At 44.4% G+C, this 16,347-nt stretch overlaps 1 protein-coding gene and 1 non-coding gene across 2 annotated transcripts in view; both read left to right on the top strand.

Annotated features, from left to right (window-relative positions):
* SIDT1 (SID1 transmembrane family member 1) overlaps positions 1-15,792 on the top strand; it is an 87,124-nt gene extending 71,332 nt beyond the window's left edge. Inside the window, 9 exon segments of the mRNA XM_032479313.1 lie at positions 703-839; positions 1,557-1,665; positions 4,458-4,472; positions 5,509-5,585; positions 8,170-8,216; positions 10,965-11,070; positions 11,155-11,265; positions 12,409-12,522; positions 13,872-15,792. Of these exon segments, the coding sequence (XP_032335204.1) occupies positions 703-839; positions 1,557-1,665; positions 4,458-4,472; positions 5,509-5,585; positions 8,170-8,216; positions 10,965-11,070; positions 11,155-11,265; positions 12,409-12,522; positions 13,872-13,934 (779 nt within the window). The 3' untranslated portion in view covers positions 13,935-15,792.
* Positions 6,098-6,168, top strand: TRNAV-AAC. The gene has a single exon. It is a non-coding gene; the product is annotated as a tRNA-Val (tRNA).
* Positions 15,793-16,347: the final 555 nt, after the last annotated feature.

Consider the following 16,347-nt stretch of genomic DNA (forward strand, 5'->3'; position numbering starts at 1 on the left):
GCTGCAGTGAGTATCTTCATCTATGTCTCTGTACACATGTGAGAGGAGGTTCCCTGGGACACCCAGAGGTAGAATTTGGGGATCACCTGGCTTATGCATCTTCCGTTTTACCAAAAACTGCCAAGTTTCTCTCCAGAATATTAATTCCCACTCCAAGTGAAAGTTTCCAATTCCCCCACATCATCACTAAGGTGTTATTGTTAGACTTTTAAGTGTTCTGCTACATTTTTGAGTAACACGGGACATTGCATTGTTGTTTTAGTTCGCATTTCCCTAACCCTCATGCAGCTAAGCCACATTTAACTTGCAGCTGTTTTCCATTCCTAGGCTAGAAAACTGTATGTACTAGCAGTAACCCGTGTGGTTCTATTTCAGGATGCTGAGAAGGACCTCCGACGCCCACCTAGGCGTCACATTGCCCTGTCATCATTAGGGGTCCTTTTGTTGTGCTGCCTGAACAGCAGCACTTGTACACAAACCCCCTGCAAGTAGGGATAGTCTATTATCCATCAAATCACCTGACACTCTTCTGCGAACCAGGAACACCCCTTGGAGGCGGGTAGCAGCGGAGTGTGTGGGGTTTGCCTAGAGAGGCTGGCGTGTGGAGGTCCCCACGCTGTCTGAGGGCAGCACGTACTCCAAGGCCTGAAGGGAGAGGGTTCTCTGAGGCTGAAGGGAAATGACCCTCTGGCTTCTCCTCAGACACCTCCTTCATGTACATGATCGCCGGCCTGTGCATGCTGAAGCTCTACCAGACGCGCCACCCGGATATCAACGCCAGCGCCTACGCCGCCTATGCCTCCTTCGCGGCGGTCATTACGCTCACCGTCCTCGGAGTGGTGCGTCCCTCCCCAGCCCGGCTTTCAGAAAGTACCCTCCTGAGAGGTTGTTGGTTGTTTTTTTGGCCCTCAGGCGGACAGGTTTGCATTAGTCATAATCCTTGACTCGTGACAGACTCTCATCACTGGTCCGTTCGCGGCACTGCGTTGTTTAGCTAGCATTTTTTTTAATGGAGGTAGTGGGACTTGAACCCAGGAGCTTGTGCATACTAAGCATGCACTCTACCACTGAGCTATACCCACCAACCACCTTTAGCTACTATTTTTAATAATGTAACAGGCACCTGGAATACTGCCCCCGGACAGTGCTAATATAAAGCTGGGACCTAACTCAGTGAGGCTGGAATAGAGATGTACAGGGTCTTGGAACAGAGTTTGACTTGAAAGAACAGAAAACACTTCCCAAACGTGTGTGGACAACTTTTAGTTGTCTTCTGTTACTTGAAGAGCATCAGGCCCCAACTTTAGACCTGTCGCCTCTTCACCTACTGTTCAGCTGCCTCGCCTATTTCTTCTCTTTCCCATTTTCTTTGGTCAGGTAGCCATTATTCTGACCCAGGTGCAATAAGATCTCCATGAGCTAAGAGCAAGGGGAAAACCCAAAATGCACACACAGCTTGGATTTTGACTCCTTCTGCATACACAAGAGACGGAACAATTTCAGCGGGCTCTCTGGAGACAAACGCAGATGAAAGTAACTTCCATCTTTACTCCTAGGTGTTTGGGAAAAATGACATCTGGTTCTGGATCATCTTCTCCGCAATCCATATTCTGGCTTCTCTGGCCCTCAGCACCCAGATCTACTACATGGGGCGTTTCAAGATAGGTGAGTCACCTGTTACTTTACATGAAACACGGGGATCAACTTACCCTGAGAAAGAATTGTCTTCATTTATCCTAAACCAAAGTGTTACTGGTCACTGTGAGCACGTGCTTCGAATTCCGTGTGTGTTTAATAGCATGAATTCTCTTCAAGAGCTTCCCGTCCTGCGTAGGATTGCAATAAGCTGTTATCACTAGTTGTAACTTCAGCCGAGAAACTGAGCTTGGTATACCTCAGAGTGGGGGCATGCCTCCAGCCCCAAGTCCCAAAGGCTTTACAATTCATCAAACCTTGAAAGTGTGTTTGCAGAATGGTATATCATCACACCACTCATTCTATCTGGAAGAATATTTTTCATTTTTAGCATTTAAAAGGAGGATTTCTCTAACCAGGCTAAATGGTTATCAAGACTGAATTATATATCACTTTCAAACTTGGGAACTGGAACTTTTTGAGGCCAATTTGTCAGTCTTAGAGGCTGGACACCTGCAGAATGCTGACAATGTGGACGTATCACATTAGAACACCAAGTATTCTACAGAAACCAGCTTCTTATCTGCTGTTGGTCAGCCATCATACATAGGAGCAGGTTCAAGTCTTTTTAGAGCATTTAAATTTCACCAGTCATTTTAAGGTCCAGGAAGTCAGACTGAAAATTCATTTGTGTATTTCAAGAAAAACCATTATAATATAAACATAGGCCCATCCCTAATATTTCAGAGCCCAGAGCAAGACTGTAAAAAGAAGTACACACACTATGTATATATACTTTTAAGCTCTAAAGCAGACTGGAAAACCAACAAACTGATAAATATACTTTCATTACAACCTAGAAGGTACAGGTTCAAATTTTAAATTCTTAGGTCCGTGGAAGAACAGTCCAGAACATAGCTGTACAGGAGAGCTGGTCCCCAGCCCCTGCCCCTCTTTCCTTCCTGCCTCTGGCTCTGTCCTGCATCTAAGGGGTCTCCTTGCCCCTAGTGGTGCATACTCAAGTCGTGCCACCTGCCCTCAGGAAGATAAACCAGGGAACGGGGCTGTGCAGGCTTTGAGAGTAGGCTCAGACCATCAGAGCAGGGAATTCTGGGGTCCAAGAACTCAGAATGTGGCCTGGGAGGAGAAGGAGCAGTCCCTTTGCCCCACAGACTCGTCATTCATTGGGGAATGGAGGCCTTTAAAATATGGCACCCCTCTTGCCCAGATCTAAGAGTGACTAACTCTACTTAAACAAGTGGCTTTAAGAGTAGGACCAAATAAAATAATCTCTCATGTTGGCAGTTTGGTTTTCCCCTTTGGCATGGTCAGTAGATTTACTCTTGGCATTACAAAGCCAGTCCACCTCCAAATGCCCCAGTGGAAGCATCAACAGACAGTTGTGTAGAACATTTGGTACAGCACCCAGCGCATGCCCAATCCTCCCCACTGAAGAGTTTGTCTCCATACTGAGAGTTTAGTTTGTATGACTTCCCTCAGTCATACAAACTAAACTCTCATAAGGAAAATTATATGAGCACTGTTTTTCTAGGTTCTCTGATTTGGAAAAATAAACTTGAAAACAGATATATGTAGTGATTGTGACCATTAATACATAGAGAAGCTTTTAATACATTTATACCACCTTTGCCCCATGCAATTTTACAACACTGAATTCATTTACCTTTTTAAAAAGGAGAAATTTATTGTAGTCTATTATAACCATGTGACAGTTTGTCAGGGTCCTCACCAGAAAAAGATGTCACACGAAGACTGAGCAGAAGGACTCTTCATGAAGACAGGGGTGGGGCAGAGAAGAGTGGGAGGAAGAGCACAGTAAGTAAGCTGGGGCCAGGAGCAGAGCAGCTTTACTGTTCACAAGCCCGAAAGGTCATGGAGAAAGTAGCTACCAAAACGTGGAAGGAGGGCATCGTGGAGAGGAAGTCTCTAGGAAAGGAGCAGCGGTTTGGTTGACAGACAGGCAACCTCACAGGGAGGGCAGTGGGCGGATAATACTTTCAGCTCATTCGCCTTCCTCTGTCCCTCCAGTCTCCTGCTGGGGTTTCTCATTGTCCAAATCTATGGGCAGTGGGAGACCCACTGAATGGTCCCTACAATCAGCCTCCCCGGGCGTGGTGAGGACAGAGAGACATGGCAGTGGGTCTGTAGGGGTAAAGGGAAAATAGCCCTTGCACAACTTAACTGTTTTAAATTTCTGCACTTAGGGAATCTTCCCCAAGTGGTTACAGATTTACCAGAGTCAAAAGGAAAACCTGCTATTTCATCTTGACGATTGCACCTACATTTAGTCCAAAGGCAGGAAGCTGAGTTAGTGGACAGTTGTTCAGGCAACACCAACCTCTCCGCCCATTTCATAAGCTGCCTTTGCTTTCTTAAATCACAGACTCCTTTCTCTGTGGCCCTTGGGTCACACTTGAAAGTAAGGGTGGACACAGAAAAGGCAGCAGCAATGAGGCGGAGCATTTCTTAAGTACGACAGAAAACTGTAGAGCCACTTGCCCTGATCACTATCGTGTCCCTTGCTTCCAGAAAAGGACCACAGGGAGAGGATGGATTGTAAGTCGCCAGTGGTGCACAGAAGTATCAGGAAGAGAGAAAAGTCTGATTTGCACTTTGAAGAATAGTGAACTTCTGAATGTTTGAGACAGGCAGAAAGAGTCTATGTTCTTTATGATGAGCAAACAAGATTAAAGTCATCTGTTTTGAGAGAAAAATAAAATGACCAGTAGTTTACCTGTTTGGCTTCTTACAAATCTTTTTTTCTTTTTTTCCCCTTATTTCTCTGCTTACCACTGATTCAGATGGGTCTGACACAGGTAACGTTCAGCCATCCCTCCCCAGGGTTTTCTAGATTTTTCTCTTAAAGAAGCAACCTGCCCGGCTGACCCGCCAACTCTGCTCCCTAAATACCCCCTTCCAGATTGGGCAGGACTTGGTGGGAAGGGGGTGCAGAGAGAGGCTCAGAGGCAGGGAAGCACTCCAATCCAGCCTGCAGTGCACCTCTTCTGGGCTGTTGCATGGATACAGCCCTCCCTCCTTCCTCCCTCACCGTATCTATCTGGGTTAAACTGACCCCAGGGGTAGCCTTGAAGAATAGCAGCATTCACAACAGAGCTGGGGTCCACGCTCACTGAAATCCTTGCTTTGGCAGCCCCCAGCCTTGCCTGTGACATCCACATGTGGATGGCTCACAAAATGACAGCCCCACCTGGCCCCTGACCCTGTCCATGTAACAGTTATAACCTGCACCCTCACTGTTTTTTATTCCATCCTTTTGAAGGATTGCATTAAAAAATCTTTTCCTGTCTTTTTCTCTCCCATCTTAACTTATGTTCCTTTAATTATTGTTTCAATACACATTCAGGCTTTCTAAGAACATACTTAGTAGATCCCAGTATCCCCTGGTTCAATCCTGACTTATAACCACACTGAGAAATATGTTAGAATTTTTGCAAGCTAAGATTTCCCATGGTCTAGAGTCAGCAGATGTTTTAAGGTGACTTTTGAGAGGCCCCATAACATCTCTGCTGTGAACAAAGCACCACCAGAGTAAACTATAAACAGAGGAGAACTGGAAGCCGTAGGAGAGCTGGCCAGCTGCCCAGGCGCCTTGTGATTGCCTGTTACTCGTGTGGACCTTGCCTGCCTTTCTGTGCAGACACGGCACGCAGCCAGTGGAAGCACAGGTGGTTGTGGGCGCCATTGTTTAAAACAAACATTTATTGCCAACCTCTCAGATGCAAAGCACTGTTTTTCTGAGGTGAAGACAGTATCGTCCTGCTTGGGCCATAGGGGAGTGTTTTGTATTCTCTCTGATTAATCCTTCTTACCATGCGACTGTGTCATCGGCAGATTTGGGGATCTTTCGGCGCGCCGCTATGGTGTTCTACACGGACTGCCTCCAGCAGTGCAGCCGGCCTCTGTACACGGTACGTGCGTGTCCCCGTGCTCCCTGCAGGAGGGGCAGGCTCGGGGCAGTTACTCAAGGCTCCCTAAACCAAGAGGGGCAGGTGGCCTAGGGTGGCTGAGGTCCAGTTAGCGAGGGAAGAGGCTGTCTTGCTTACCCTTCTCACTCTAGGCAAGCTGGGATGGTTCCCTTTTTATACATGAAAAATTGCTAGTATATAAAGAATACACATATACACACTAACTATTAGACAGTGATGACTGCTGGGGGGGGAGGATCAAGATAGGGTGTCCCCAGAATCACTCCCAAAGAGGCAGATTTCATTTGTCAAAGTGAAAAAGAGGGCACAATTAGTAATGACACTTGGACTGTCCCAAGCAAACTGGGGACAAACTATCCCTCCAATCACTCTCATCAGAACTTACACTTTCCACATTAGACGTGTTTGCTTTTTATACATTGTTTGATTTTTACAGTAAGCAAGAATTTTTTCACCAATAAAAATGAAAAAAAAAGAAAAAATTTATAGAGGTTGGGGTATAGCTCAGTGGTAGAGCGCATGCTTAACGTGCATGAGGTCCTGGGTTCAATTCCCAGTACTTACAATTAAAAAAAGAATGCTTTTTCAAAATTGTAGTTATTGCTTGATGGTGGAAATACACTTTTAAAAAGTCTATCTTGTGGTTTTCAGTATACTACACATTTCTACCCTAAGCAGAGGGATCAGGGCTCTGGTCCCAGCTGCCCTGGCGTGCTGGCCATCGGCCTTGGGAAGGCTACATACCTCCTCTGAGCCACTGCTCCAACCCCTACACAGCGCTGTGGTCAGAACTAGTGATGCCATTTGGGCCTGGCATATAATGTTTATAGTCAGAAGGATTTTTACAGAAAGGTATGTGGGGATGTTTCAGCCCTCGAGAGCCTAGGCAGGAGCTGTGGGCACTAAACCTTGAGAGAATTGAGGCTGGCAGGTTTTACTCAGGTGAGAATTTAAAAGCCCATTAGGACCCGTATTCTTAGAGATAAGTGTGCCTTAGCTGTGAACCACGAGGGGCAACTAGTGGTTTGGGATTTTTACATGAATTGATGCAGGCTGTCTTTATTTTTTTTTAATAGACTATTATTAGAGCATTTTTAAAGTTTTTAGTGTTTTGGAGAATGCAGAGATTTCCCATATACCCCCTCCCCCACACAGGCACAGCCTCTCCAATTATCAACATCGCCCACCAGAGAGACACATTTGTTGCAGTCAATGAACCTATGGTAACATGTCATAATCAAAGTTCATAGTTTACATTACAGTTCACTCTTGATTTTGTACAGTCTCTGAGTTGTGACGAGTTTGTAATGACCTGTATCCATCATTAGAGCATCAAAGTCGTTTCCTGCCCTGAAACTCCTCAGTGCTCCACCTGCTCTTCCACACTCCTCGCCCCACCAACCCCTGGCAACCACTGATCTTTTTACTTTCTCTTTTGTCTTACCTTTTCCAGAATAATATAGTATGTAGCCTTTTCAGATTGGCTTCTTTCACTTAATATGCACTTACTTTTTCTCCATGTCTTTTCATGGCTGGACAGCTCATTTCTTTTTGGTACTAATATTCTATTGTCTGAATGTCCCACAGTTTATTTATTCATTCGCCTACTGAAGGATATTTTGGTTGCTTCCAAGTTTTGGCAATTATGAGTAAACCCGCTATAAAAAAAAATATGCTCAGGTTTTTGTGTAGGCATATGTTTTCAACTCCTTTCAGCAAATACCAAGGAACATGACTGCTGGATCCTATGGTCAAAGTATGTTTAGTTTTCTAGGAAACTGCCATACTGTCTTCCAGAATGGTTGGACTATTTCACATCCCCATAAGCCATGAATAAGAATTCCTGTTGCTCGCCACCAATTGGTGTTATTAGTATTTTGGATTTTAGCCTTTCTAAGAGGTGAATTTTTTTTTAAATGAAGTTATTTCCTCCAAATTTAATGGATCGCCCATAAAGAGAATCCCTACTTTTAAATAGATGAGTGGCCATGCAAATTAAAGCATAATCAGGTAGCTCCTAAAAGCTGTAAGTAGTAGATGAAGGAGCAGGAACAGATTGTGAGTAAAGCACACCAGAGGAACTGTTCTTAGAGACAGACCTTTCCTCTCTATTTTCTCCCCTACCAACAACTTTAATCTTAAGGCCATGTGTTTAGAATCCAGGAGCCCGGGAGCTGCAGGGCCTCCTTGGAGAGTAAGGGGTGGGAAACTAATTAATTACAGGTCAGTCCCAAGAGCTGCCTTAGAGCCCACCAGCTAACACAACGCAGGGGAAGAGTCCTTGGTTACGCAATACTAGTGGTAGAATTCTCTTAACTCCTGAGTACTCAGCACACACCGAGAGGTGGGCCCTGGTGACGTCCCATCTGTTTGCAGTCAGAGGCTTTGCCATTTAGTCCTCGCAGAGGATGAGTGTCCCACCATAGGTGCAGCCCTCTTCAAACCACAGAAAAGATTTTTTTCACTAAGGCGATTGTTTTCCCATATTTGATGCTTCCCCTACAGCAAGTTTTAAGAAAGCAGAGTTTGCAGCTTCTCATTTGATGCCTTCTTTCCTCCTTTCCAGGACAGAATGGTGTTGCTCGTCGTGGGCAATCTGGTTAACTGGTCCTTGTAAGTAGTCTTAGGAAAACATGTTTCTCTGTAACATTGTGGTTTAGCTCTCCTTGGCTGCCATTTTTATAAAGAAATCTGAAATTCAGGAGAGCATAGGACTGTGCTTGTTCTAGAGACTTGAAAGAAAGCTATTTTCCTCCCACAAAGAATGTACTAGGAAACTGTTGTGCACCAGAAGGGCCTCTCTTAACCCACTGAGTTCAACTCATTGATGCCTTGAGTTCAATTGTTCAATAAGACAAATGTCAAATTTGTTCTATGTGGATAAATTAGATTGAATATATATGCACATAGACACACACATATATATAGAGAGAGAGATGAATTATGCCAGCAGTTGCAAAATTGCAACAGTTTTAAAGTCTTTTTTGGAACTTTCCATAAAGGCTACCTAATAGGCATTTCTCTTCCTTACTAGGTGTGCGCATAAGTCTTTCCTATTTCTTTCTTTCCCTCTGGTTCTGTCTTCCTAATCCACCTATATCATTCTTCTTCCTTTTTTCCCCTCATTATCACCTTGGCCTTGTTTCCTCAAATGACCTCAAAAGTAGAACAGTGCAACAGAAGTATATTTTTGCCAGCTGTATTTCCTGTATCTACTTTTTGCAACTTATTCACAACTTTAAAATGTGAATGAGTGATATTTTACTGATCCCTCAAAAAATAAGTTTAGCTGCTTTTCTTAGTGGTTCTTAGCTGATAGGCTCCTCTGGGTCAGTGGCCTTTGCTAGAAAGATGACTCCCTGCTCCTCCCCCCTTTGAGACATCAGATAAGAAGAAGGAGGCACACCATCAGGGAAGCCAGAATCAAGTTATGAGAATTCAAATCTTATTCGGGGGTCATATGCTTGTGGAAGAAACCTCCCACAATGTTGTCACCTCAGGGATTCCCTTGGGGAAGGTCCATACCTGTGAAGGATTGTCCTTTACTCGGGGACAAGTCGAGATGGGTGATGCCTGGCCGTGGTCACCTGCGATGCTCTCCTGATCACCCTTTCAGGGCAGACCCGACAGTCCTGGTGACTCTGTAAGACAGGGTGCAGGTAGGAGATACAGTAACCGGGTCAGAATCACCTGTCTTGCCCCTGCTTCTTACAGCCCTAAAATCAAACCCACAGTCTGTTCAAAAGACAAGGTGGACAGCCTCTTTCTTCTTAGACAGGAGCTCTGTGGGACACCAAAACCTGTGGGAGTGAATGAGGCACAACAGTCACTAGTACTGTGATTGCCCGGTGGGCGGTTACCTCCCTCAGTTTCTCCATCCTCAGTTTCCCATGAACATTACAAGAGATGGAGTGATCTAATATGAACCTTGGATGTTATTTTAAAACTCACTCTCACACAGTCCTGAAGAACAGTGGTGTGTGTATGTATTCATATATAGAGATGTATGAATAGATATGTGTATTTATGTATGTATACACAGAGACAGAATGAGAGAGAGAATACAGATGTGGCCAAATGCTAATAACTGATAAATCTGAGTGAAGGGTATACAAGAATTTTTGGTATACTGAAGATTTCAAATTCTGAGAGGGTAAAATTTCCCATATTATATAGAATAAAGTCAGCTGGAATAAAAAATTAAGAGTCCATTAATAACAGCTTTACATTAAAAATACTTAGGAATAAGCTTTGAGAGATGTGCAGAATCTTTCTGCAGAAAATTTAATTTCCTCATTCGGAGACACAGAGGAAAACTTAGCTAAATGAAGAGATAGTATGCCCTGGGTGAGATGATTATTGTAAAGATATCAATTCTCAGGCTAATGTGGAAATTTAGATTTAGAAATGGAATTAATAGGATTTTATTTTGAAATTATTTGCCTAGTAAAACAAAATTTCCAATGGTCTCTGCAAAAGAAGATTAACAGAAGAAAGGAGGGGCAGAGGTAGATAATGATGGCCCAGAATTAGCCAGTAGAACTTTCTGGAATGATGTGTCCTATACTGTACTGCCCGATACAGCAGCTATTAGCCACTTGTGGCTATTGAGCACTTGAAATGTGATGTGACTGAAGAATTGAGTTTATTTTTAATTTTTATTTAAATAGCCACACGTGACTACCATATTGGATCGTGCAAGCTAGCCTAACCAGATAATCTAACGTATTATAAAACAATAACTCCACAGAAAGGCACTGATCTGAAATTAGAAATATAAATTAGTGAATCAGAATGAAGAGGACAGAAATTCAACTATCTATGCGTGCATGGTGTATGCGTGTATTTATTAAAAACAAGCTTTTCAAAACCAGGAGATAAAGAAGGGCTACCGAATAAAGTCTTCTGTTACAACTGAATAGAAATTTGGAACAAATTAAGGCCAAACCCCAGCCAAAATGAACTTCAGAATTAGACAGCAAACATTTGATATTGCATGTCAAGCTGATTTTTAACATAATTCTACTTCTAGTAGTCTATTCTAATAAATTAATCTTAAATGCAAAAAGAAAAAAAAACACAGTATGTCTGAAGGTACTCATTTATTGTTGCAGTGTTTTTTATGAGAAATTCAACTGAAGGACAGAGAGAAAACCAGACAGGAAGGGTGATAGTACATCCACATACAGTAACTTTATAATTCATTAAAAATGAATGTTCTGGAGATGTAATAAATTGAAAGTTACTTATAAGTTTTTTTTTCATTCCCCTCCCACCAAAAATGGGGTTGGGGGAGTGAAAAAGCCAATAATGTTACAAATCCACCTTCATGGCCACAATATAACTCCTCTGTGTGCTCAGTGCCCTCTTCGGACTGATCTATCGACCCAGGGACTTTGCTTCCTACATGCTGGGCATCTTCATCTGTAACCTGCTGCTCTACCTGGCCTTCTACATCATCATGAAGGTAAGAGTGGCGGCTGGGAGCCGGGTGCCGCAGGCCCCCCAAGGGTGGTGGGTGCAGTTTGGCGGCATCTGCTCTCACCCGCAGCTTCGCAGCTCTGAGAAGGTCCTCCCGATCCCACTCTTCTGCATCGTGGCCACTGCCGTGGTGTGGGCTGCCGCCCTGTATTTTTTCTTCCAGAATCTCAGCAGCTGGGAGGTAAGAACAGTTTTCTTTTCCAAGATGATGTCCTCTCTCCATTTTGCCTTTTTGACCTTCCTCCCTCCTTCTCCTCGTGTGCTTGTTGCTGTCTACTTTTTTATATTCTCTAATCTGAAAGCTTTCTCTAAAAGGGATGGTTTTAGGAGGGAGAGTATAGCTCAGTGGTGGAGTGCCTGCTTACCATGACAAGGTCCTGGGTTCAATCCCCAGTACCTCCATCAAAAAATTAATTAAACAAACATAATTCCCCCCGCCAAAGGGGATGGTTTTAAATATCCAAACATAAATGTTCAATAAATGGCACGTTGTCATCATTATCAGGGTGGTGGTTCATAACTGTGGAAGCCCTACCAACACTGCAAATGTGATCGTTATGTGTCGTACTTTGAGTACGACCCTGTTCCCAATGGATGTGTAATATGTACAAAGACCTTGATTAGTGTATCTTCTCCAACTTTTGCATCATAATCACCAACTGTATGCCCAGGCACAGGTTTTTATTAATCCATTTCACAGGTTTTTATTAATCCATTTCACCTAGGAAACTGGTGATATCATCTGAGGCACCGAACAGGGAGGAAGTCTTAGGTCTCCATCATCATCATCACCACAGTCAACTTTAAAATATTTTAATCACCCCAGAAAAAAACCTGCACCCATTAGCAGTGACACCCTATTTCTCCCAAACCCCTTAGCCTTGGGCAACCCCAAATCTACCCTTTGTCTCTACAGATCTACCTGTTATGGAAATTTCATATAAATGGACTCACATAACGTGTGGTCTCTGAGTCTGGCTTGCATCACTCAGCATAATGTTTTGCAGGCCCACCCATGTGTAGATGTATCAGCACTTCATGTCTTTACTGCTGAATATTCCATGGTGTGAATATCCTGCATTTTATCTGTCTGTTCATCAGCTGATGGACATTTGGGTCATTTCCACTTTTGGACTTTTATGAATGCTGGAATGCTGCTGCTGGGAACATTTGTGGACAAATTTTTGTGTGGACGTATGTTTTATTGGAAGCTAACGTTTTGACACAGGCATCTAGTAGCAATTTGTAGATTTCCGGATACTCAGCCTTCTAAAGAGTTGAACTGTGGGCCTGCTGCCCCACATCCTGTCTCACCTTCTTCCAGGGAACCCCAGCCGAATCCCGGGAGAAGAACCGCGAGTGTATCCTGCTGGATTTCTTTGATGACCATGACATCTGGCACTTCCTCTCTGCGACTGCCCTGTTTTTCTCATTCTTGGTGAGTATATAAAACCTTTTCATTTCCTCTCTTTACATCCTGTGCTCTTTTTTCTCTTCCCTTCTTCCTTACATCCCTTTTGAATTTTTAATTTCCCTTTCCAACTCTTTATTGTAATTCATGCAGAGATTTTTTTTTTACATTGTATCCTTTGGTTAGATCTTTATTTTCCTCTTACTCTTCAATACTTTAAAGACACAGAGCGATAATGTTCCTTCAGTTGCATAGTATTTGGACTGATCTGGTGATTAGAACTCACATGCCCAGGTCCCCCAGAACCGCTTTTGGCACTGGCTACAGTTTCAACAACATTAGGTTATTCCTCCTTGTGCTGTACTCACGTTCCTCCCTGTCTTCCAGTCTCACTGAATTTCTTACAAATAGTTTACGCATTCCTGGAGCGGCTCAGGAGAGCAGCCAGGCCTCTGTTGCCTTCTAACCAGACTCATCCAATTCTCTCCTGTAGTCCCTCCATTTTTTTGCCCGAACACCTTCGCAGAAGCCATGCACACTATAACAACCCAGGACGATCATTGTTGGCATCCTTTCATCTTAATTTTGACTTTTCCAAAATAAGAGTCCGTGGTGCCTGTACACAAGGTCAGTTAACAAATAACATCCTTGCTAGGCCTTCTGGGTTCACACTGCCCACTTAGCTTTAGTCTCCACCATGTAACCTCAAGAGTGGAGCAGGGCTTCCCCCTAGTGGCCAGTTTGGGAAGTTTAACCAATCTCTACGAGAATCATTCCTTTCTGCTTTTTTGATAGGCACTTTCTCTCAGGTCGAGCTTAGAGTTCCATGGGGAGAGAGTGGTGATACAGGGAATAAAATGGAGGATGAGGGTACTGTTCTTACTCAGTAATATTCTATGCAACAAGATTTCATTCTCTTTAGGCTCTGACCCAAATGTCCCCTTCTAAATGACAGATGTCCCTGGCCACCCCCCAAAATTTTTTTTTTTACCTCTCTCCATCCCATACTTCCTATAGTCCCTCCAGTTTAATTTTTATCCTTAGTACATATTACTATCTAACGTACTAGATTTTGCTCATGCATTTGCTTCATGTCTGAAGGCCTCCATCAAATTTAAGCCCCATCAGGGTAAAAGATTTTTGTCTCTTTTGTTCCAAACATAGTTGATCTAGAATATCACATAATAGACCCTTGATTAATATTTGAATTAACTAATAAATGAGCTATATAATTATAGCAAGTGCCTGTTAAGAGCACGGCACTGCAGGAAGCTGCAGCAAACACAAAATCAAGTGAGAGCACTTGTGAGTCTGAGAGAGAAAGCAGGGACTTACTGCGACTGTGTTCCTCTGTCTCTCTGCCCCTCTCCTCTCAGGTTTTGTTAACCCTGGATGATGACCTGGATGTGGTTCGGAGAGACCAGATCCCTGTCTTTTAAGCATCCAGCATTAAGAGCGGGGAGTGGGAGTGATCGATCTTGGTGCTGTTTCATGAAAAATACAGGGACTGCAGCAAAGTAACCACTGCCAAATGCTCCACGGGTCCTCTGTCGGTCAGCTCTGTACACATTCACACAGGGAGGAGAGATGCTGCAGGGCGACTCAAACCAGCAAGAAGGGAGGCAGAAGGGAAGCCATGGCTGTGGATAGACGCAAGCCCTGCAGAGCCAAGACATTCACCACCCCTTCCATCACGACTCAGACATGGACAAAAGCTGCATCAAAGTCAGCGCTCTGTCCTGGGACTCCTCCCACCCTCACCTGAGACTTGCAGCCATAGGGGAACCATGCTGCTCTCTTGTCTCCAGCTGCCTCCCTGCCCAGAAAGGCCAGTACCTCCAATTTCCTGCCCAGAAACTCAGGGCCGGCCCCCTGTGCACCTCTGTAACATCTGCTGCTCTAGACGTCCCAGAACACAAGCCCGCTTCTCCAAGGTCCTGGGATGATGGGACTCCTTGCAGTCTGGTAGAGGACAGACCCAAGGCCCTACCCACCTGGGACAGACGTTTTATAGCACAGCTCGTCACCTCTTCAGCAGGAGTCAGGAGTGCTGTATGCATCCCTCTGGTTCCCAACCACATGAGGACTGACTCCAGGGCCATGCTGCACACTCCTGGCGGGTAACTGTCTCCGGGACCAAGGCGTGGGCACTTCCCTGTTCCTTGGTGTCTTCATGTCACCGTTGTGTGTTGACCCCATGACTCAGGCTCTGCCTTCTTGAGAAGGCCCTGTTAGTCCACCAACGAGCTCTACAGGGAAGGAGAAACCAGAAACCCCTTCCAGCAACAGGAGGAACAAGAGAAATGACCAACAGCACTAAGAGACTGGTGACATTAGCAGCAAGCAAACAAGCCTCACCCTAAGGCCGGGGCTTCTGGAGCAGATGCAGCGAAGGCAGAAGCACTTCCTCGTGCCTCCAATCCAAACAGCTCATTCTGTGCCCGCATCACCCTTGGGGAAGGAATAAGTGTTCTAACCAGGGGCACCGCACTAGGGCTCCTGTACCACCGGCCAAGCCCCCCTCTCTGCTGCTTTATGCAGATGGGGGGCTCCAGACTGGCTCCTGAAGTTCTCTCTGGAAGTCACTCTCAGGGGGAATGCATTCCACCCTCCTCTCCATTTGCAAAGAGCACGGCTGATTTAGGGTTGTCTCTTTGTTGCACCTGATTCACATCCTCTCCCCAGTACATGTGAAAAGCTCAGCGTCCCACTCCACTCTGTCTGGTAGCTCTGCCCCCAGGAAGTCCTGTTTTGACCAGATTCCCTTGTTACCTACAGGGTGATGTCATCAGAAAATTGACGTACAAATGTGCACACATGATGTATTTGCCTGTGAAATTGAAGTCCCCTGTCACTTCTCCTTTCCTGACCCTGCACTAGAGAAACCTATCAGCCACTCTTTTAAAATATATTAGTCTTTCCCTAAAATATTTGCATAATGTTCAAAAACACTTTTTGGAAGGTTGAATAGCAAACTTGCCCTGATTTTTAAAAACAAAGATATTTTCAATGAAACATCGTGTGATTTTTTTCCCAGAATGCCCCCAAATTTGTAATTGGTCTTCTGTTACTCTTCATTCCTTAAAAATTGCTGGCTTCCATAGGCCATATAAAGGCCACCTATTAAATGGTTCCATTAGTCTAACATCTAACACAAATTTCGAACCTGTTTAACTTTCGCTGATTTGACCTAATTCATTTATTTTTAGATAATAATAAATTTTAAATTTAAATAAAAGTTTCAAATCAAAAAAAAAAAAAAAAAAAGGAAGAGGAAATCTGAACAACAAAATCTGTGCAAATAGCCCTGTGCCTGAAGTAAACACATTGTAGGACATGTTACCTGTTTGGTAACTTGTTTGGGAAATATGTCCATAGAAATGGGGAGGGGACCCTGTAGAAATGGATGGATTGTGCTGTTGTATTTTTTTTTTCTGGATGCTTTTCGACAATGTCTTGTGCTATAAACTCACACATTGTGGTCAGCTTTGTTCTCAGCAGCAGGACTAAAAACCCAACCCTGCTCTTATAAACATCAGTTCTAAATGTACGTGTTGCAAGTTCTTTCTGCAATGCCGACTCCAGGTTGGAGGACACAAGGAAGCCGTTCAGCTGCACCTGTGGGGCTGACAGGACCACGGGTGGAGGGGCAGCCAGAGTTACTCCTGGTCCCTCATCCACATGCAGTGCAGGCCACATGCAGTGCGAATTCTGTCTGTGCTCATGGCTTCACTCTCCAAAAGAGAAGGGAACTGAAAGCCAAGTGCAGCAGGAGGGTAACCGGAGAAAGATAGCCACTGTGAAGAGGCTCTTGGCAGAGAGGCACCGAGTAACAAGAGCATTCCAGCTGGC

Source organism: Camelus ferus, chromosome 1 (assembly GCF_009834535.1).
Source record: "Camelus ferus isolate YT-003-E chromosome 1, BCGSAC_Cfer_1.0, whole genome shotgun sequence".
NCBI lineage: Eukaryota > Metazoa > Chordata > Mammalia > Artiodactyla > Camelidae > Camelus > Camelus ferus.